General features: G+C 45.4%; 1 protein-coding gene across 25 annotated transcripts in view; it reads right to left on the reverse strand.

The window, feature by feature from the left end:
• Positions 1-1,449: 1,449 nt before the first annotated feature.
• Positions 1,450-23,214, reverse strand: part of Fgfr2 (fibroblast growth factor receptor 2) — a 105,212-nt gene continuing 83,447 nt past the window's right edge. For 16 of the 25 annotated variants that reach the window (XM_006230393.5, XM_063281101.1, XM_063281100.1 and 13 more), the window contains 8 exons: positions 21,865-21,986; positions 19,619-19,729; positions 17,498-17,688; positions 11,906-12,028; positions 10,621-10,691; positions 8,805-8,942; positions 6,844-6,949; positions 1,473-3,128 (listed from right to left, as the gene is read on the reverse strand). In XM_006230393.5, the coding sequence (XP_006230455.1) occupies positions 2,964-3,128; positions 6,844-6,949; positions 8,805-8,942; positions 10,621-10,691; positions 11,906-12,028; positions 17,498-17,688; positions 19,619-19,729; positions 21,865-21,986 (1,027 nt within the window). In that variant the 3' untranslated portion in view covers positions 1,473-2,963. Of the gene's footprint in view, positions 3,221-6,843; positions 6,950-8,804; positions 8,943-10,620; positions 10,692-11,905; positions 12,029-17,497; positions 17,689-19,618; positions 19,730-21,864; positions 21,987-23,214 lie in introns of all 25 variants that reach the window. The other 9 variants (NM_001109896.1, NM_001109895.1, NM_001109894.1 and 6 more) reach the window with 2 other exon arrangements.

The following is a 23,214-nucleotide window of genomic DNA, read 5'->3' on the forward strand; positions in this document are numbered from 1 at the left end:
TCAGAGGCCGCAATTACCATGGGACTTCAAGACGCCCTTCTGAATGTGCCCTTCCCACCTGGAAAAAACTAGGCCCAGGACACACCCAAAATACCTGCCATCTTTTAGTTCCTGATTTAGTTCCAGATTTCCTGGTTCACTGACAACCATCTACTTCCCAGAGCTTTCCTTATTCTCAACAGGCTCTGTGTATATTTCTTTAGGACAGGTTTTTTTTTAAAAAAAAAAAAAAAAAAAGACAAGAAGCTATTTCTTATCTTTCCCACGAATGTCCTGTTTTCTTTCCCTTTGTGACAAATCTCTCAAAGTAATTCTAAAACTAAAATCCCCAATAACTGCTTTAGGATTCCTGCTGACCCGGCTTCCTAAGACAGACAAAAAGTACAGTAGTTTCCACTGTAGTCTCCAGGTTGGAAGCCACAGTGTCCTGGGAGATGTGCAAGGCTGATCTGCCCGGAGACAAAGGAACATTAGATCCCAAGCCTGGGCTGGCTTAAATACACCTGCATCAGCAGCAGGTCCGTTCTAGGATGGGAATGGCAAGGCAGCAGTAAGCAGCAGCCTGAACCCAGGTGACTGTTTTCACACCCTTTCTTAATGCTCTGCGGGAGACAGAACCCAGTGCCTACAGCTTGCAAGGCAAACACCCGATCTGCTAAGCTACAGCCCAGCCAGCATACTTCAGTTTTTTACTCACATTCTTTTGGTGGGGTCATTACCTTGCTCTACTAATAAGAAACAGAAGCCCAGACCAGAACCAAATGCCACCCTCCTGGTACCTTTGCTTCACCCACGACCCAAGCCCAACAGGGACAGCAGGACAGCAGGACAGTGGGACAGCACTGGTTAGTGACCCTCAGCCCATACCACCGTAGCTCCGTCTGTCTTTGCCTCCCCGAGTTGCAGTGAAGAAGCTGTTCCTAGGCAAATCTAATGGAAGCCTATAGGTCCTAATTCTTGTCTGCATGTGCAGACAAAAACAAAACAAAACAAAACAAAACAAAACAAAACAAAACAAAACAAAACCAAAAAACCACTCAGTTTTAGTGACAGGAAACGAATTCTCTCTGTGTGCATTCCACGGAGGGTAGCCTGGAGAGTGGCAGGTCCCAGCAACCCAGCCAATCTGAGTCTTGTCATTGATACCTCCCCATCCTTAAGCTGTCTTTAAGGTCTCCTCTGTGTCGCTCCTCTGGAAAGTATGAAGGACCCAGGAAGAAATGATGTCTTCCTCTGCTGAGATGTCAGCAAGTAGCCTACCCAGGGTTGAATCAACTTCTGGTTCCTCACTGATCAACATGTCCCAGGCACTGCTGTCCCCAGGCAGGCAACCCCTCTGGGAAGTCACCCCGATACGTGGCCTACTAGGCTTTGCCTCTTGGGCGTCCACCCCACCAAGTACTGTCCACAGCTCCAAAGCACAGGAAACCATTTGGTAAGACACGAGTATTAAAAAAATAAGCTGCGCGACATTTATTTTTGTCTCGTTAACATTAATATCTGTAGAAACATTTTTATTGTCAGTATAAAAATTAACAGGTTTTATTAAATACTTTCTCCAATTTCAAAACACATAAAATCAGTGTAGTCTGCACTCCTGTCACATGACGGTAGCAAGGTGAGTGGGCGTGTCCAAAGCAAAGCACAAGACTTGAACACGGAAATCAATGGTAAGCGTTCTCTTGTCGGGTGTAGCTCTCGGGCCAGATCTTTTAGTGAGGAGAGGTCTTGTCAGAAGTGGGTGGAAGCCAGAAGCAAACCCTGCAGAAGATGGAAGGAGGTCCCAAACTCTCGACAGAATAACCCTGGGCTTTCACTATTCTCCGAGAGGATGGAGAGTCCCCAAAGAGTTTTTGATGCTGAAGAATCTGAAGCTGTTATCAAAACTCACGGAGAGGGAGCAAGGCGAATGTGACGGGTGTGTAACTCAGGCAGAAGGCCAGCTGCCAGACAAGACCCACCCTGCCGTCTCCGATGGGAGTCTGTTCTCCAGAGAAGAGGATTAAGGCATCTTGGGATGAGGACTCTGGTACCATTTGTCATGGGAAGTCTGGTTAATTATTACACTGGGGTGACAGAGTTTAAAAGGTTTCTTGAAAGGTGGGCATTGAGGTGTTTAGACATAATCATCGGACAGCAGAGTTGAAACACAAATAAATCAAGACATCATTTCCCCCCAAATTAGTCATATATCGTAAATATTTCTCTTCTCAAAGGATCCAATAACCAGTTAAGTCCAAGCAATAGATTAACTAGTCCTCTGTGCTGTCTGCATAGAAATGCCACTTAAATTACAAAAAAAAAACAAACTATAGATGATTAATTGTTTCGTATATTACCAATTCATTAATAAATTAATGTGACACCATTTTCCCTGAAAGCAAAAGTATTTTCCCACCTCTGCTCGGTGAAAATTAAGAAATTCTAAGAACAGCATTTAGCAAATATCTATTTAAAAAAAATGGAGAGACCAATTTTCTAGGTGCATCAGGACATCCATTTAAGATCAATACAAAAAATAATTCCTTGTAAATATATAATATATATTTATACATAATTTGAATATATTTACATACATCCAGCACCTATATACTGCATTTGTGCTCTGTAAGTATGTGCTGACATATATCTTCTCCAATTATTACAAAATTAACAAGGAAGGCAGAACAGCGGTCTGCCTTGAGTCCAACTGGGGCACAGCCAGCATACATGGTAGGTCAGAGAGGGTGGCGGTGGCTTGCGGCTGTCCACTTATCAGGAAACAGTCTTCCTTTCCTGGGAAAGTAACATGTTTCCAACTGTATAAATCTTCACACACGTGACAAATACTCTTCCCACTATTTACTCCTCTGATCCATATATACATGTGGAGGCATGCCACACGCTTTGGGGGCACAGCCTCTCTGCTCAGTGTAAGTAGGTTCCTGGTGCTGTCCTGTTTGGGGACAGGAAGACACACCCGCTCATGTTTTAACACTGCCGTTTATGTGTGGATACTGAGGCAGGCAGGGGTCATAAGGCATGGGGTCTGGAGAAAACACAGAATCGTCCCCTGAAGAACAAGAGCTCCTTGTGTCGGGGTAACTAGGAGAATACTGTTCGAGAGGCTGGGTGAGGTCCAAGTATTCCTGCAAGAAGGGAAGAGAGACGTTTTATTTCACCTTGGGTCAGGATAACAAGGTGAATACGGTTCGAGAGGCTGACTGAGGTCCAAGTATTCCTGCAAGAAGGGAAGAGAAGAATCCCATTTTAAACAGAAGCTCCTTAGACATCTCTATCAGATTTAGGAAGGGATGGGGAACCCCCTTGGAAGGTTTCTAGAGGCCCAGCTCACCCCACTGCACAAAGACCCCCAATACCCCAAACTTCATTCAATCAAGGCCGCCCTGAACTTTTCTCTCTTATAACATGGCATCCATAAACCACCAGCAGCAAGCAGCAGACAATAAAAACACAGTGAACTGCTCAGCCCACTCTGCCTACAGGGCCTAAGTGACCTACTATATAGCCCACTTCACTAGGACTCACAGTTGGAGTTTAAAGCCCAGTGAAGTAAAAACCCAACAGGACCCCTTTACAAAGCCAGAACGTGACTATGTATTTTCTGAATCACACTCTACACTTGTCATTTCTAAGATCGCTTAGCAGGGAGGGCTCCTCATTTGTTTCACAGTTTAACAGATGTAATTCATTACCCTCAGGAGCTCTCAGAGAAAACAACATAAACAGGTTAGGGAAAGACTTGGGTACCCTCATGGATGCTAAACCCATAATGGGCTGTCAAGGAAGTCCAAGGAAAGGGAAGTGTCAGTATTGAGAATGTGAAGTTCATAAAAGTTTCTCTGCTCCCCAAAGCATCCTTGGCTGCTGCTGAACTCCCTTTGGGTCACTCTCCTCCTCCAGCTCAGAGTAGGGTTCAAGCCCATGTGTGTTTCTGTTTGGCCCATGAACTAAGGCGAGTTCACAACATTAGTATATAGGTAGTAGAAAAATCAAATTGAGTCATATCTTACGGCAGCCAATGACATGAACTTTATATGAAATTATATAAATTTCCCAATTTCAGAGTCCATAAAATTTTAGTGGAACACAGACACTCATTTATTTACATAGAGTTGTGGCTGCTTTCATACTAGAATGGCAATTTCGACAGAGACCATATGGCCTAGAAGCTGAAAATGTTTACTCTCTGGGCTTTACAGAAAGAACTTACTAACTGACCCGGGGCAAAATTGGAAGAGATTTCTCTGTGTCTCTCAGTGTGTGTTTATGTTTCTGTCTCTGTGTGTCTGTCTTTCTGTCTCTCTCACTTTGTCTCTGTGTCTCCTGTATCTCTCTCTGTTTCTCTGTCTCTTTCAGTATATATCTATCTCCTTCCTTCCTTCCTTCCTTCCTTCCTTCCTTCCTTCCTTCCTTCCTTCCTTTCTTCCTGTAAGGGTCTCAAGTATTCCAGGCTGGCTCCCAATTCTATGTGGCTAAGGATAACCTCTAACTTCTAATCCTCCTGCATCTACCTCTCCAAGTGCTGGGATTACAGGTGTGCACAACCATGCTCAGTTTATGTAGTGCTGGGGGATTAAACCCAGGCCTGTGTAAACACTAAGCAAGCACTCTTATCAACTGAGTTAAACCCCCAGCCCTGATAAGATTTCTAACCAGGGGCCTTCCTTGTCTCACTGTCTAAGGCACTGGCACAATAGGGTGGCTTTGCTTATGTACCCAAAAGCCAGCAATTCCTCTATGACATATGGCTTTTCTGAGAGGGGGGCAAAAAGCGCAGACTACAGCACAAACAGCCTCAGCCTTATCAGCAGAGAGCCCATGGAATGTTGGCGACCATACAGTTTAAAAGACAAAAACCACTATAATTCATCACCAGGGTTGGCAAGAGAAAGAGTCGCCATCCAAGAAGGGGGACGTATCGGCTCCAACAACATCAGCATTGACCGCACAACCAGAAACAAACACACCCACCACATCAAAAGAGGACTTTTTGCTTACAATGATAAAAATGAAATTTTGTCCTAAATGGAACCATTTTTCTTAAGCATGTGGTAATGATTTTAAGAAGGGAAGAAACTTCGATTTTTATATCCGTTGGACAATGTGGCATTCTGCTTTCTTATTTTAGAATATGCATATAAAGTTCAGTAGGAATGGGTCCCCCTTTAAGCATAAATATATCAATACGTAACTTCGAGTACAGACCCAGGATCATTAAATGAAAAGCCTAATGCCCTTCCCAGATTCTAAATGAAGCTGTAACTTTCAGATCTGACTGGGGGGAAGAGGGGGGAGTGTCACTGGATTCCAAGCCTAGGGTTAAAGGAACTTAGGCTAGAAACAACAGTTTTGGCAGGAGAAGAAAGTTGGCTTTTTTTCCCTCCCCTCCTTGAACTATTCCTTTCCTTTCAACTTCTGAAGGTCAGCTGTGTTCATTTAAATGCAAGCTCTCCCTTTATCCAGCACAAGCCACAGCCGAGAGCACAAAATAAAGTTGCCACATTAGGGCTGTATATCTCGACATTGGGCTGTTTTTCTTCGGTCTTTTTAAATCGCTCTATTTGTATTTTAAATCAGAAATTAGCTGTATTCTCTTCCTTCTAAGTATTTGGGAGATCCAAAACCTTCTTTATTTTTTTTAAAGGTTTGTTTGTTTATTTATTTATTTATTTATTATATACATTGTAGCAATCTTCAGACACACCAGAAGGAGGCATCAGATCTCATTACAGATGGTTGTAAGCCACAATGTGGTTGCTGGGATTTGAACTCAGGACCTCTGGAAGAGCAGTCAGAGCTCTTAGCCACTGAGCCATCTCTCCAGCCCTTCTTTATTGTTGTGAGAACAACTGTATCCACATTTTCTTTGGGAGGGAATATTATTTGGTTCAGAGAATATCTCAAAATTCATATACAGTTTCTATCATGGGGTTTCCCTGGACTATGTGAGCCTATCTGCTCATAAACTATGCCTTCTAAAACCCTAATGGTCATTCAATTTATGTTGAAGCCAGAGGCAGGGCTGTATTTAGGCAAAGAGTAACAGAACATGATATCTTTGGCTGGCATAAATTATAGAGAAAATAAAATATTTTGTGTGTATTCATGTGGATTTCAGTGTACATGCATGTGGAAGCCTTGTTTTATGAGACAGGAGCTCTCTTGGGACTTGAAGCTTGCCTACTGGGTTAGGTTAGCTGGCCATTGAATTTCAGGAATCCACCAGTCTCTGCCTCCCCAATGCTGGGATTACAGGAGAAGCCCATCACACCAGGTTTTCCGTATGAATACTGGGCATCAAACTCACGCTTGTGTGGCTAGCCCGCTACTGACAACCAGCTCAACCCCACCCCTAAGACAAATATTTTAACTATAGGCACCAATTGTCACTTAAAAATCCTGTCACTCATTACAGAATTATATAATGTAAGTCATTCATTATATGTGTGACACATATGTCACACAGAAAGATCCAAGCCACATGCCTTCCCAGACAGGATCACATAAGGCAAGTGACATGTGGGAAGGACAGAATGTCACTGCCTTCCATCAAGCTGGTCAGCCACTGAGCATTCACACGAGCCACCCACCAGGATGTAGAACCCAGGGCCCATGTTACATGCCAGCACCTTCCCACGCACACCAAAACACTACCACAAAACATTTCCATCTCTTCCTCTGTCTACCCAGACGCCCTGGGCCTCAGCCTCCAGCCTTGGGAGTCAGAATTCTCAAAGTTCAGTTCTGGGAGGGAAAAATAACACCCGACTAAAATGGAGCGGGGGTTTAACTCTGCCTGACCCAAGCAGGGCCTCTGAGCTTCTGGAGGGGCGCTTTTACCTCATTGGTTGTGAGAGTCAGAATTCGATCCAAGTCTTCCACCAACTGCTTAAACGTGGGCCTCTGTGAGGGTACAGCATGCCAGCAGTCCCTCATCATCATGTACCTGGGAAAAGGATTTCTCTGGTGAACCAATGTCGTTAAGCACGTGATGTACAGATGTGATTGCTTTTAACAGCTGGCATGGAGACATGGCCTAGATAGTAAAATATAATTACATGCACCACCATCTACCACTACAGAAACTTCTCCATACCCAGAACACTGCTCTGCACCCAGACAGGTGTACACATGTGCTATCTCTGTGACAGTGTGACCTACCACTACGCTGGATACTTTTCAGCATCCTCTAGAGAGCGGAAGAAGACACGTTTACCGCCTGCCTCTCTTCTCCCTCTCCAAACACTCCGGCCTGAACTACACTTCCGGTTTTGTTTTAAAAAGTCTGTTGACAAAAGTTCCTCAGTTTAAAAAAAAAAAAATTCAGAAACCATAGCGAGAAGGTTTATGCAAACTAATCTGGCACCACAGAGCTTTGCACTAACTTCCTGACTAACTCTTGGGATAGTCCAAGCTTCCCGCCTTATCTTGATTATGAGTTTCGACAGACCCTCTATGTTAGAAAAAGCGACAGGAACACGGGGCGCACAATACATGCCTTTATATAATACGCTATAAACGGTGGCCATTCATTAGCCCTCCACTGTACACCAGAAAGTGCTCATGGGATTACTGCTCTAAAATCCCCATGAAGAAGCACACAATAGAAGGCAGTCTCTGGGACAATCACTTTCTTAGTTTGCCCCAGAGGAGAAGCAGCACCTCACTGCACAAGGCACGCGTCATTAACACAACACAATTTCTCTTACAGTGTGAGAAAGGCATTCCTAGAAACCAGCTCACATTTTCATACTCAGAAATAGTACCTCAGTGATGGCACCAGGATAAACTCTCAGTCCCCTGCTTTAAAATATGAGTAGGCAAACACGGCAATCCATTCAGTCAGAGGAAATGTGGTTGATGGAATGGCAACTTTCCTATCCTCCCTATTTTTTTGTTCTTGCATGCTCACAAGTCTGTGTGTTATTTGTGTGCCTCTGCATACATGTGTGTTCATGCACACACATGTTGGCATGCATGTACATTTGGGGGTTGGAGGTCAACTATGGATATTGTTCCTCAGAAACCATCTACCTTATTCTCTTAGCTAAGGTCCCTCACTGAGACTTGAAGTTCGATGTTTTAGGCTAGGCTGGCTGGCTAGCAAGCTCCAAGTTGCTCATCTCCACCTTGCAGTCTATGGAATTACAAGCACACACACCACTGTACCCAGCTTTTTATGTGGATGTTAGGAATGAACTCAGGTCCTCGTGCCTGTGTGGTAATCACTTTACCAAATGAGCTATCTCCCCATTCCCATCACTTTGTTAAAAAATTTTTTTTAACTTATTTTCATTTTATTTTATCAAGAAAAGGGCCTCATTCTGTACCCCAGGCTGGCCTCAACCTTGCTTTCCTGCTCTAGCCTCCATAATGCTGGGATTGTAGGTATGAGCCACCATGCCTAGCTGTCATGATGATTATCAATGGTTAAAGGTGCTTTGGAAGGAGTTCATTTCCTACTTGGCATTGCCAGTGCTGTGAACAACCTTGTACATTCTACAGGGGCAGCCCTGTGGCATTCTAGCTCAGTGCCTGACCTATAGAGTGTTCCTGTCGAAGTGTGGTTCTCCCTTCCCGTGGGCAGCCAGATTTAAGGCCACTCCATACACTCTTTTGGCTAAGCCATGGCTGTCTGTGTATCTAACTCAGTACCGCCATTGAACCCAGGCGGCGGCAGCAATTCTTCTGCTTAGAGCATATTTAGGGAACGGGAGCCTGAGGAACCCAAGACACGTCTGGAGAGAGGACAGATGTGGTGAGCCCACTACACTGTCAGCAGGGGTGGCTATAGCCCTTACAGTTCATTGGTGCAGTTGGTGGGCTTGTCCATCCTGTGGCCCTCTTTGAGCAGCTTAAAAAGTTCCTCCACGGGAATCCCTGGGTAGGGTGAACCCCCTAAAGTGAAGATCTCCCACATTAACACCCCGAAGGACCAGCTGCAAAGAGAAGAGAAAACATAGCATTAGTAATGCATCCAGACTGCAGAAAACTAAACATGTCAGTTAAAAAATAAACACCCGCTCACTTCTTACATCCATAGACAAATGAGCCCTCCCGCAATCCATCCTGCATGCCCTTTCGTGACCCCCAAGGAGCCTCCCTAAATGAGGACGACATGTGGACGGTCTGATGGAATTTTCCATCGATAGACAAAGCTCTTTGTCTTTTATGTGGTGATAGTCATGTGGGGGGCGGGGGTGGTGGTGTCTTGACTCCTCGACTTGAGGCTTCTTCTCTCTAAATCACCCATCCCGCTTTGTAGCTGACATAGGAACCTGATCTACAGATGACAAAATAAGGCTAGAAAAGCTGACTCTGTGAGAGGATGCCTGCCCTGGATGGCTGGTAGGGCTCCAGCAGGGCAGATTCTGTGACTTAGTATGATGTGAAGGGAGCCAGCGCAGGGCTGGGATTAGCATGGAGAAAGTTCACACCCCAAGAGAAGAACCTCAGACAGCAGAGAGTGAGAAGACCTCTGTGCTTGATTTCACAGAGATCCACATCTGCATTTCCCCAACCGAGTGTGGTGCACTCAAGTCTATGATATAATTGATCAGAGAACCACAGGTTATTTGGGTCCTGCAGTTCTGAAAATTCATGCGCCGTGACCCTGTAAGGTCAGCTTCAACATTGACACTGTCCCTGGTTTTCTACCAAGTAAGGGTCACAATACAGGCAAAAGCAGCCCAGAGCCTCAGTGCATCCACACACAAGTAAGAACTCTTTCCTCCTAGGAAGGTTAGTGGGAACAAGAACGCTGCATCAGAAAACAAAAAACCAAAAAAACCGAACAAACAAAACCCCAGCCCTTCCAAACTAAAAACAAAAAGAAAAACAAAACAACAACAACAAAAGACCCTGTTGTCTTTTGGAATAATTATAAACCCACAGGAACTAGCAGTTTCTCCCAGTAACATCTTTCAGCTAAATTTTCCAATCTACAACATCAGTTAGAGTCTGGCTCTAACAGTAGTTTACATGAATCATCAGAAAAAAAAATCACGTAATTTCTATCGTATTTCTAGAATGTTATCAGAGGCTAAGACAAGACTTAAAATATTATATAGTAACCACAGCTAGTAAATGTGGTGGTCATCCCAACTGATCATGCCTCATTCAGCATCAACCTCTCAGGACAAGCCTGGGCCAGAGAAGAATCATATATTCCTAAATTGGAAGGGCTTCAGTCTTTTCTTTCTAATCTTTAAAAAGATAGGTTCACACTACATATTCCTGGTTAGCCTTGAACTTACAACATGTGGTGTAGGTTGGTCTTGAACCCCTGAGTACGAGGGTGTACACATGCACTTCCAGGCCCAGCTAAGAGGGTTTCTTTAAGGGAGTGAAGAACGTACCACCCACTCGACAAATGAGACAGAGGCTGAGCGAGCATCCGCCATCTGTGATAGGTAGAGGTGCGTCCAATATGGCAGCAGGAGGCTGGTGTCTCCACCTTCCCAAGGTAGGCAGATCAGTAACCAAACCCTGGGCACCAGTCTACTATAAACTCAAGCCACTTGAGATCCCCAACTCCCATGCCTTCTGTGAACATGTCGGACCTGTAATATTTTTGCAACTCAACCCATATATAAGCCAAGGACAGAAGTTACTTACACATCACTCTGATGAGTGTAAACTCTATCAAAAAGGGCTTCAGGAGCCATCCACTTGACTGGAAGTCGCCCCTGCAAGAAAATGTAAAATCTCTGTAGGTTTTACAAGAGTACTGCTGTAGGCCCAACAGAACCATGCCCTGTGTAATCATACTGACTCATTTTTGTAGCCACATAGGCTCACAACTTAAACTGGCCCAAGGTAGGCCCAAACTCTCGGCAGTCCTCCTGCCTCAGCTTTTGCGCTCCCATACCTGGCTGCCTAATCTTGCCAAAAATTAAAATAAAGGACTCAAGAACCACATTGATTGGTTAGGTCCTACAGGGCCTTTCTGCAATGTGTGGAAAGAGACTCTGGGTCTCAGAAGACAAATCTGTGCATTTGCTGGAATGCAGAGGAAATGACTGTGTTGACATGCACAGTGGTGTCCCTGTTTGCTTGTCTATTAAAAAAACAAAAAATACCTAAGGCCCCAAATCAAGTCCTAGGATTTTCTGGCTGGTTCTAAGAACCGAGCCTGGAAAGTAGACTTAGGTTCCTGTCTCTTTCTCATTTCTCTACTCCAACCTGTCTTGAATTCAGGCTCCAAACCTGAGCAACCACCTAGCACCCAGTGGCAGGCGTCCCCGGCTCCACTGCATACCATTCCCGGGTATCCACCTTATACTCCGAATGAAGAGGTGCCTTTCTAATGGGTTTCATCAAGTTACCCCTAGGGCACAAGTAAGCTCCAGCTAGCTCTGTACATAATGGCTAAGATTCATAGACTTAGTTCTTTAAATAAAGTATCAAAATGACATTTCTTTATATTATCATCTATCACTAACACACAATACACCCCAATCAGCCTCTAGGCAGAAATGAACATAGCAAAGGCCAAGTTCCAGTCATTGCCGTAATAGCTGAGCCGTCTCACCGTCCACTGATTACGAAGGCTCTTACGTGAGCACACGAAGCCCTGAAGGCTTTTGATTGTTCTTCTGTATAAAACAGCACTCCGTGGATACTAAACCAATCTCAGATACAGCCTAAATTTGCTGATCAAGAGTTCAGCAAAGTTGGGGCTGGGGATTTAGCTCAGTGGTAGAGCGCTTACCTAGGAAGCGCAAGGCCCTGGGTTCGGTCCCCAGCTCCGAAAAAAAAGAACCAAAAAAAAAAAAAGAGTTCAGCAAAGCAACAGAATGTAATATGGATGGGGAGGATCACCGCTGTTCTCCTACCAATAAGTCTGCATCACTCTGTACCCTCGGCCGCCCTGCTCCCCGGTGTTACACCCCACACTCACATTCGTGGTCTTTTTGTAATAGTCTATGTTGTTGATATCCCTGGCCAGGCCAAAGTCTGCTATCTTCATCACGTTGTTTTCTGTTACCAGCACATTTCTGGCTGCCAAGTCTCGATGGATACACTGCAATTGAGGAAGAAGAAGAAGGAGGAGGAGGAGGAGGAGGAGGAGGAGGAGGAGGAGGAGGAGGAGGAGGAGGAGGAGGAGGAGGAGGAGGAGGAGGAGGAGGAGGAGGAGAGAGTGAGAATTCCAACATGTTTTAAGAACCAAAAGAAAAACATTCTTAGAAAAATGCAAGACAGAAAATGTACCCTAAATCATAAACTGGGTGCAGACTACTGCAAGAGACATATAGGGCTGTAAACTCAACCAGCTGACTAGCATCGACAAGAGGCTCACACATGACGTGGAAATCATTCATTGTGATTTAAAGAAACAAACAAAGGCCCCGGTCATCTCAGAAAGTAATGGTTGATTATATAACCACATTCACTTTTATCTTCAAGTGTCCCACAACATGGCTGCATTTCCTGCAGCTTCACCCACACTTGACATGAGATACCATTCTAAAATCTTTGAGCTCAATACTTGCTCTCTCTACCCAGGAAAACCCAACTTTCGGATGACTAAGCTCTAACAGTCTTCATTTCGGGGCCACTTCTCTAACAATGGGGCCTCATGTCCTACAAACAGTCTCAGCAAAGTCTAGTTCTTTCCTTTCCCTAAGTGGTGTCTAGCCTGGCTTCTAGGCTGTACAAGGGCCCTTCTTACTCTTAGACCCAACTGATCTCTTCCAATGCCCCCATGTTTGCCCTCTCGGCAGCTTTGGACACTGCAGAGATCTGTTTCTGGAAATGACTCCTTCATAGCAGCCTCCCCCAGTCTTCCTCTTGCTTCACTCTCTGGCAGACTTGGGCGAACTCTCCTCTTCCCATGTCTCTCAAAAGCGAAGAAACTGTGACATGCCTTTTGCATGTTTCCTCTATTCTGTAGCATCAATTCTTAGATGCAGAAAGCAGCTGCAAATCCATACCTCCATCCTGGCCTCTCCTAAGAGTCTTATTGTCAAGTCACTCTAGGACATTTCCACAGACAGTAGTGCCCTCTTGACATCTCAAAGCCAATGCTTCTGCTCCTCTGATTCCTAGCCTGTTTGATCCTTAATCAGAAAGGGTCATACTTTATACTCAAGTCTGACCATTCCAACTCCTAGACGGCTCCAATGTCTGTCCTATACTGCTCATCCCTTAGGCCAGGCTGTGCTCAGTGTCCTTTCCCTACCTCTATGGACTGCTGCACTGACTGCTCAGAGGCTTTCTTGAGTCCCTTTGTACACCTCTTACCTTTGTGCTTCAGACATGGCCCAGCATGTTCTCCCCTGGCTCCCTGCCCAGTCAGTACTCATAGGTCCACATTCTTAGGTGCAGTTCCTTACAACCCCAGCCTGTGCAGGGGTGAAACCGAGTCTGCACATACATCAGGACCTGGTACTGCTATGCTTGTTATGACACATCTGATGGGAGGATGCTCTGTGCCAACAGGAGCCATGGACTCAGGAAGGTCTTGTCATTATTGTTTCCAAAGGCCACACTTTCCATAGCTATTATGTCCCAGGTGTGCTGTAACAGTCTGGGATTTCGTTAAGGTCCCTGGTAAGTAGAACCCCTGATCACCCACCTCTACTTTTAGAAGAGCATCACCCTCAAATGCCTTTATACAGGTTATAAACCAAGGTTAACAGTCACATGAAGCAGAGAGAATTCATCTACTGGATGAGCGAAGTAAGCTTTCCATGAAATGGCCAAGTAAAAATGGAACAAGCCTAACTGCATTTGAAAACATGGATAAGGAATTATTTTAACTCTGCCCTCATCCACACCCAAGCATCCCCTCTGTTCCCTTGCATGTGTCAGTGAGCCAAAACCCCGAGATGAGGAAGCCGGCAAGCCACCCAAGGCTGTGTGTCCCCAGCCAGACTAGGAGCGGGAAATCTGAGAGCTCCCCAGGCTGCCTGCAGCTCGGCCTGGGCTCTCGAGTAAAATGCTGGTTTGGAGGCCTCTTCAAATTCAACTTCCAAGGCCCTGGCCAAGCTTTCTGTGTTTGGCAGACTGAGTGGTCAGAAGAAACTAGCTTCCCCTGCAGGGGGCTCCGACCACACATAGAGGCTCAGCTGGGACAGATAGGCGGCCATGGGCTACTGCCACCATCTTGTTCACTCTTTATCCCAGGATGCTGGAAAATACCAAGAGCTAAACAGAACCACACTGTGTCTGGCCAATGCAGGCTCTCAAAAGGTGGCTGGCAACCAATGATCACCATGTTATTTGCAAGGACATTTCTACTCCCCACTGTTTCTGCAGCCCCCAAATGTACTCATTCCCCCTTTGCAAAATTCATGTGACAGCCCTTGCTCCACTGTACCTACTGGCTGTGACACAAAAAGTCTCAAGGCCACAACACTGGGGTGGGTCAGAACCAGAGTCATGGACCAGCATGCTCCTTCCCTGACTCTGAGCAGGGACACACGGCTGATCTTAACTTTAGCCTACAAACCCTTTCAGTGGCACCCAAGAGTGACATCCTGGCCTCTCTGCCTCCTCCATCTCGGCTTCTCCCCAGTTCACACCATATGGAAGTCACATCGTCCTCTTCAGTCCCATAAATGATGAGTGGTGCTTCAGGGCTGAGCTCCATCCTCTGGGCTTGCTGGTTGACCCTCTTAACTCACTCTCAGAGATGTTTAACGTGAGCTCTGCATTTCCTTCAGAAACTACTCCCTGCCCGGCATCCTGGCTCCCGGGTCTTCCTCCCACAGGGAAGCTACACCACCATTCCGTTTCTCAAGTTGGACATCAGGAGTTGTCTTTCTCTGTTTCCCCTAATCAAACTACTACCACGACAGCAGAACGCACCTAAATTCCAACTCCCAACTTTTCTGTGTCTGGGACCTGATGAAGTTTGGCCCAAAGAGGATCTCAGTGATTGCAATGTTCCACACAAGAACAAACCGTAAAGCATACATGACCCTAATACTCACCCTCGACAGCTCTACATACCCCAAGGGCCAGGGCCAGGGTTCCAGCCTTGCACTGTAAGGCCCTGAATGAGTGGCTTTATCACAACGTTTCTGCTTGTTTATATATTTATTCTTCTAACTCCACATTTACTGGCATTTTCCCCCTACTGTTTCTCATGACTCCTGTTCTGAGAAATCAAGAATGACACCTCACTGGACAGCCTGGCGTGGTGGCCCAGAGACCAAGTATCTGGGGAATCTCGAGGACTGAGGGAAATGAAGAGCCAGTCCTACCACTTCTCCATCAGCAGCAAACCCCGCTGCACGCAAACATTCCCCCAGCTCCTACCAAGAAGGACTCCTGGCAGTCAGCAAGCCTAGAGAAGCTAACAGGCTGCCTACGGCTGACTGCCTGGCCCAGGGTTCCACGTGAAGTAGTTCAAACATGTCAAGAGGAAATGGTGCCACGGCTATCCACATCTGCCAGATTTGTTTAGGATGCTCATTCATTCTCTATGTCCAGCCCACAGACAGTACACATATACACACATATATGCATGTACATGCATACACATTGTAAACACATACATGCACATGTATGTATACATATACATAAAATCACACATGTATATATATGCACAAGGGCAGGTATGTGTACACACACACACAAACACACACACACACACACACACACACACACACACACACCCTGCTTGTCTTTACTGATGATCACTTTAGAAGCGAGCTACTTCACACCTCGGTGCCTCAATCTTTCCTAACCCAAAAATCCAAAATGTTTACAGTGTTGATGAGATGCCACGAGGGGAAAGTTCCAGATCATAAAACTTTGATTTATGCACAAAATCATTAAGAATACTGACTGTGTAAAGGTACCTCCTGGCTATGCGGATATGTCATAGAAAACAGCTGATTTTGACAGATTTGGCTTTCATTTAGATCACGTCTTGTTATATACTGGCAAACATTACAAAGTCTCACCTTGAAACTCTAACTCTGGTGTTTTTAAGAATTTGCGTTAAGAGATTTCCCAACCATGCATCTAGCTCCTGAGTGTTAGAGATATAGGTCTGTATCACTGTGTCGGGAGAGGGAACCCAGGGTTTCATGCCTGCTAGGGAACAGCATTCTCCTGACAGCCCCGACCCCACCCCCACAAGCAATTCTTAGCTGACATGATACAGATATTCAGAGGCGATATCTTGTCAAATGTCCCACATTCTAGATCTGTCTCCTTCTTTTCTCTTCCACTCCCACCTCCCGCCTCCCCTCCACTCCCCCAAGGGAGGGTTTCTCTGTGTAGCTCTGGCTATCCTGAAACTCATTCTACAGAGCATGCTGGCCTCGAACTATCTCTGCCTCCCAAGTACTGGGATTAAAAGAGTTTTCCACCACTGTCTGGTGAATGCCTGTCTGTTTCCTGTTGCTAAAGATTTTCTCAGGGGCACCCTTCTTCCCACCATGTGCACACACACCATACATGTATAAAATCAGAACTCAAAACTATTCAAATTTGGCTTCTTAAAACCTCCATATCAGGAGGCTTTTTAGTGGCTTGAAACAAAAAGAAAGAAAAGATAAAAGAAGGAAAATTTATAAGCCATAAGCTGTAAACTCTCAAGAAAATAGAAAAATAATATAAAACAAAGACTACTTGAAGCACATAGTAACTCTAAGCCATGTTTCCCAGGAGATGGAGAGCAGGGGCGGGGGAGGGGAGCGCTGAGAAGCAGTGGTGCCACCTGCACCATCTGACCAGGTCACCTCCTTCACTCCAGACACTATCAAAGCCCCTGGGGGATCCAGATTAATGACCCTTCAAGTAGCCCAGACTCCAAGTAATAGAAGAGAACCCCTCCAGGGGATCCTTTTGTCTTTGGCATCCTGAGGAGTCAGAGACAATGGAAGTGCGGCAAGCTCCACTCCAGGTGGGAGCCAAGCATCTCTGTCCACAGAGCGCTCAGCCTCTGAGTGTTCCAGTGAGGCAGGGTACCTTAGGTCCTCTGAAACACCCCTGACAATTCTAGGCACCTGCCTCACAGCCTCCAGAATAGCTGGAATGCTCCGAGTTCCATTGTAAGTGGCTTGCTTGGAATGCCAACCATTTACCTCAGGGGACCTGGCCAACTTCTGACCACAGAGTCACCAAAGGAGACAAAATAAACAGATATCCCAGACTCTTGATGTCAAAAATACCTCCTGTGCTCAATCTCCATTCTCAGATCATATAATTCCACATCAAGCTCACCAGGCTAAATTTAACACCCAAGTCTGTGCCCCAAGCTCAGAATGAAGCCAGGCCATCCCAGGAGCACCCCACCTGCCCTGCCTCAAAGCAGGGTCCGCTCTCCTGGAGTTGTTAGGAGTTTGTGAGGCTCCTCTGGCCTTTCAAAAAGAGTCCGTGGAACTGGATTAAGAATAACACCACAAATATTTTCCAGGTTGTATAAAGCATGTGAGGACTAGATCGAGTGAACGAGCAAGTCAGAACCACCCAGCTACTTCAAAGACGCTTAACTGGCATTCGCAGCCAACCAAGTAGAACAGAAAGGACTCACTTTTTGGGAAGCCAAGTACTCCATGCCTCTCGCCAGCTGGTAGGTGCAGGACACCAAGTCCTTGAAGGTCATCTGCTCCTCGGGAACTCGGTTAATGTCATAGGAGTACTCCATGCCAGGTGGCCTCCGGGCCCGGAGGTATTCCCGGAGGTTGCCTTTCGATGCGTATTCGACTATGACATAGAGGGGTCCTGTGACAGAGAGGAGAAGCTCCTTAGAGCAGGGAAGGCAGGAACTAGTCTGGGGTGACTCAGCAGGGTTTTTAGTCATTACAACCTAGTGTGGTGCTGAGGATTAAACGCAGAACGCAACATGGTAGTAAGTGCTAGTTAAGTACACCATCACCGAGAAGTAGCCCCAACCTCTTTTTTTTTTTTAAGTTTTATCGCTCAGAAACGCATGGATAAAAAGAGGACACCTCCATTTTTCATCTTTCTAAAATGGCGATCGACACGATAACTTCCAAAGGTTTAAAGAAATAAAGGACATAATTGTAACAACTTCCCTCTGGATGCCGGCTTTCCTCTGCAGCAGTGCTTCTCAGCCTTCCTAATGCTGCCTCCCTTTAATACGGTTCCTCATACTGTGCTGACCCCCACCTATAACATTACTTTGTTACTATTCCGTAACTGCAATTTTGCTACTATTATGAATCATAATGTAAACATCTGTGTTTTCTGATGGCCTTATGAGAACCCCTTTGGAGGTTGAAGGACTCACAGGTTGAGAAACACTGCTGTCTTTCTGGAAAAGCAATGCCCATCAGAAGCATGGCCATTCCAGATTCTAGGTCCCTTGAGCTTCTCTCTCTCTCTCTCTCTCTCTCTCTCTCTCTCTCTCTCTCTCTCTCCCTCTCCCTCTCCCTCTCTCTCTTCCTTCCTCCCTCCCTCCACCTTTCTCTCTCTGTATACATGCATGTACATACACATATATCATAAGGATAAGTAATTATTAAATTTAAATGGTTTCAAAAAGCCAGAGCATGGTGTAGACCCAAGAGCTGGAAAGAACGGTTCCCAGGCCACATACTGCCTAATAGCAGTCTGGGTCATCACATTTTACTGTCACACAATCATGCTCATTCATTTCTCTAGCATATAAGCTGTTTTTCCAATACAGTGGCAATGACAAGTATTTGTAACCAAGACCACAGGTTCACAGAAACCTAAAATATCTAAAATCTAGATATCTACCCTTTGGAGAAGAAGGTTCCGTTCCAGTCCCTGAACACCTAAAAGAGAAGCTGTGCAAGCATTTTTCAAATCTACTAATCACTGTCAAGCTGATTTCTAAAGTACCAGTAGGCACTCCTGAGGGCAGCCAGGGAATCAATCAGTCCCCTGGGGTCAGGAATAGGGGTGGGGGGAGGAGACAGCTCTTTCCTTTCACTCTCTCTGCAAAGCCACTCCGCTCCTAAAGCAAGACAGGATTCCTCAGTCCCCATTTTGAGAGAACTTCTCAACCAAAACATACGGCTGATTTTAAGAAATCTCTCTTAGTCCCTCACATAACAAAAGCACCAGCAGAAACTCCTTCCCAAAGAAGCCCCCCCCATTTCTAACTTTCCATGCCCCTGAGGGAAAGACACAGACCTGCTGTGCACCCATGGCTGCTAACATCTTCCTAAGGGTAAGGTAAAAGTGACTTTTAAAAATTGTGTCTATATGTGTGGATATGTTTGGATATTTAGATATTTGGATATTAAGATACACGTGCAGGTACGTGGTGACCAGAAGACAGCCTTACTTTTTAGACAGAGTCACGTAGAAGGCTAAGCTAGTGGGCTGGTGAGTTCCAGGATCCACCTCCCTCTGTCTCCTCAGTGCTAGGACCATAAAAGCTCAATTTTAAATATGGATTCTAAGAATCCACCTCAGGTCCTCATGCTGCAAGGCCAGCCCTCTACTGACTGAGCTGTCTCCCAGCCTCTACTTTTATGGATCCTTGAGACAGTCTTACTAGGTACCCCAGGCTTGTGATCCCACGTTTCAGCATCTTGAGTACCTGGATAGGTGTTTATGACATGCCTGATGGGGAAGTATGCTCTACAAGCGGAACCCTGCAGAAGCCTGGTTGCCAGTGGTACAGTGTGGACAGGAAACATGCCCTTCTCATACTCACCATCCTGGGTGCAGGCCCCCAGGAGGTTGATGATGTTCTTATGTTTACCAATCATCTTCATCATCTCCATCTCTGACACCAGGTCAGACAGGTCCTTCTCTGTGGCGTCATCTATGAACATCAAGTAGGTGAGTCATAAATCCATTGGTCTCTCCCAACTCCCACACTATCGCTCTCGGCCATCAGACCCTTTGAATACCCTGGAGTTGAATTTTAGAACCAGAAACACTTTCCCATCTAATCAGTGAAGAGATAAGAGCTGAGGCAGGCGAGTGCCATGCCCGGTATCAAAGAGATCACCGGAGGCCACATGGTCAAGAGTTGCAACACTAGGCCAAGTCTTTCAAAGTGAAGTACTTGATCATGTATTGACTCCACCCTTGGATATATCTAAGGTACCTTATAGAAAACTTGTCAGAATTCCTGATGTTCCCCAAACAACTCAGAGAGTGATGGAGAGCAAGCCATAGGAGGAACAATGGGAACCACCAGAAAATGTTTTCACAGAACAAAAATTCCAAACAGAGCCCATTAGCTTATTCAAAGTTAGGCCCAGGTCTATAAGTGCATCTGTAAATGTGTGTGTGTATACAGAAACAGTCTGGGTGAGCAAAAAAGCCCTCTCAAACGCTCCAAGTATGACATTACCAGAGATACAAGTCATGCCTCACATACATGGCACATGCATGACAGAGGCCCAGCACAACGTGGGTTCTGAGAGAACTTCACACAAGAGGTAAGAGCATTTCCAGTGTGCTGTGCCTCCTCTCAGTTAATTCTGCTGTCACTCAGATCCTTGTAATTCTAGGATGCAAACCTAGTACCACGTGCAGACTACCCGAGCATTCTACCTCACAGAGAATTCAATACAGAAATAATTAAAAAAAAAAAAAGACTGAGCTAAAAGAAAAGAATTGCATAGGGCTTTAAAATTGAAATAGGGGCAGAGATGTCCAAAAATATACCTGACAAATACAGAGAAGAGGGGAGGGAGATGGATGAGAGGCCTACTGTAGACACACTGCTCAGTCTACTGTCTTCCCTACACCTTGGCCAGACTCTGGCTGTCACAAAGGATGTTGAAAAGGTTTTGGGACCAATGTCCTCTGATCATGATGAAAAGGATGGTGGGCAATTTGACTTAAAGGGGAGGGCCAACCCCTAAACCTCCCTTTTGCAATAGCCCCAAGGATCTCAAAACCAGAGGTTCTGTGGGAACCTGATCCTTCCCAACCCATAGCTTCCAGTAGAGACCCAGGGCTGCTTCTGCCCTGGTGCCCAGATACTTGCTATCTCCTCCCTAGTATCAGTCTCCAAAGAAAGGAGACTTCACTGAGAGTCTCAGGTCAACAACTAAAATGACAAAATGAAGGACATGCTGGCCCTTTCCTGTCTGCGTGTTCTCAGCAGGGAGGGATGTGGTAAGTGTCCTGTCAAAGAAGACAATGTCTGACTCCTGAGTGCCATCCACCTCCCCGCACCCAGGACAGACCTCTCCGCCCACAAGCCAGGGAAGCATTGAGCATGAAATCTTCCTATCTGAGACCCTTCCAACGGGATTTATAGTGTGACCTTTTTAACTCTCCGTATAAAAGAATACCATGCAAGGATAGGTTAATGGTTGAAAGTAATTTAAGCATCTTGGGCTTGGCCATCAAGCTGTGTTAGAAAGGTTGTGTATGAATTTTCAGCCCCTCCCCCCAAAACAAACAAACAAAGAAACAAACAAAAAACCCAAACCGGGCATTTACATGGTGGCATTGTTGTCTACATGTTCCTGAGATCCTGCATCAGTCCCAATTCTGTTTCCTCCTCTTTGAGTTCTAAGTGACTCTTTGAATCCACATTTTGACAGAATGTGGCATTCCGTTTCCAGGGCCTCCTGGTTCCTTCTCTAATACCTACCTCTTCTTATTTGTATGTTAGAAGTCTGGGTCCCAAATTTACCATATCAATCCCCACCTAAACCCCTAAACTTTCTAAACCCATGAACACACAGAAAAGAAGAGAACCAGGACCTCTTCTAAGGAGTTAGAGAACGGCTACAACTTGCTCCTAAACTGCCTTTTCTTTTTAAGTACACACAGCTCAAGGTAAATCCTGTCTCAGATGCTCATTTATCCTGAAAACCCCCCAACCTCCAGGTCAAGTATGTGCTCTCTGACCCCAAGTCATTGCAGAGTTCACATGTCACAAAAGGAACCCTCCCGATAAGACCCCTCCTCCCCGCCCATCCGCCCACTCACCTTTCAACATCTTCACCGCCACGGTGACTGCCTCCTTGGGTCTGTCCTTATCGATTCCCACCGCTTCAGCCATGACTACTTGCCCGAAGCAGCCTTCCCCCAGGGGTTTGCCCAGCGTCAGCCTAAATGTGTAAATAGGGGATTAGCACACTGAGAGAGCGAGCGACCGTCTGGTTGAGGGGCACGGGGAGGGAAGTTCCAGAACTAAATATAAAAATCTTCCAGAGGCATGCATATGGAACCAATGAGGCCCCGATGCGCACGCCGGGTATTTTCTTAGTGATGTTTTTCCAGAACGTCAATTACTGTTGGAGGGACTATTAAATTTCACATTTGTACTCTCGGTTTATTTTCTTTTTCTTTATGGACGGTGTCCTTGCAATCGAGGTGGTCAGGCTCCCTCATGCCAACCATGAGGAACTTTTGGTCTTGAGCCAATTAAATATTTATAATTTACAATGTCGCAGAGGAGGGGGGGAAAAAGTAAAAGGCTGTTCTTGTTTTCTGTCCCCGTAAAGTGGCAGCTTTCAAATCACTATTATTTAATACCAGTAGGTTTTATGGTTTCACTGTTTGCCAAGTTATAGGGTAGGAATGCTCAGCACATTTCTAAGAATTTGCACTGAAACTTCTAGACAACGGGCACGGTATCGTTTTGACATATGTTTAGAAATTCTTATCACTACCCAAAGTAAACAAGGGAGAAAATAGAAAGAAAACAGCACAAATCACATTTTTAAGCATAAAAGTTTTATACAACAGACAAATGGTGGCGTTCCAGAAGCCAAAAGAACAGGGAAGTGTGTTTTTATTTTTATTTATGTATTCTTTACGATTTACTTTTAATTACGTGTATGTGTATTTCTGGAGAGAGGGTATGGGCCTGTGAGTGCACACGCTCAAGGAGCCCAGACAGATTCCCCAGATCTGCAGTTATGGGAGGTTGTGAGCCACCCATCAGGGGCGCTGGGAACCGAACTCTGATCCTTCACTAGAGCACTAAACCACAGAGGTACCTCTCCAGCCTGAGTATGCTTTTTTTTTTTTTTTTTAAAACATAAGCACAGTGCAGCCAAGTATCGAGTTGTCCTCAGCAAACAGCAGTAAGCACACAATGTTTTTAAAATCTCAAAATGAAGAAAAGAAAATGGAAATCAGCACGTGCTCTGCTGAAGGCACCCCCTCTCCGGTCAAGAACTAAAATTAAATTGAACATCTTGGCAGAAAATAAACATTTGCGTTGGAAAATGGCTAATTTATGTCCTATTGCCCTGTTACTGCAACCATAACAAACCTCTCTTTGTGTAACTTCTGCCTCCGACCTAATAAACCGTTTCTAAATAGCCTTCA

This window comes from Rattus norvegicus, chromosome 1 (assembly GCF_036323735.1).
Source record: "Rattus norvegicus strain BN/NHsdMcwi chromosome 1, GRCr8, whole genome shotgun sequence".
NCBI classification, from domain to species: Eukaryota; Metazoa; Chordata; class Mammalia; order Rodentia; family Muridae; genus Rattus; species Rattus norvegicus.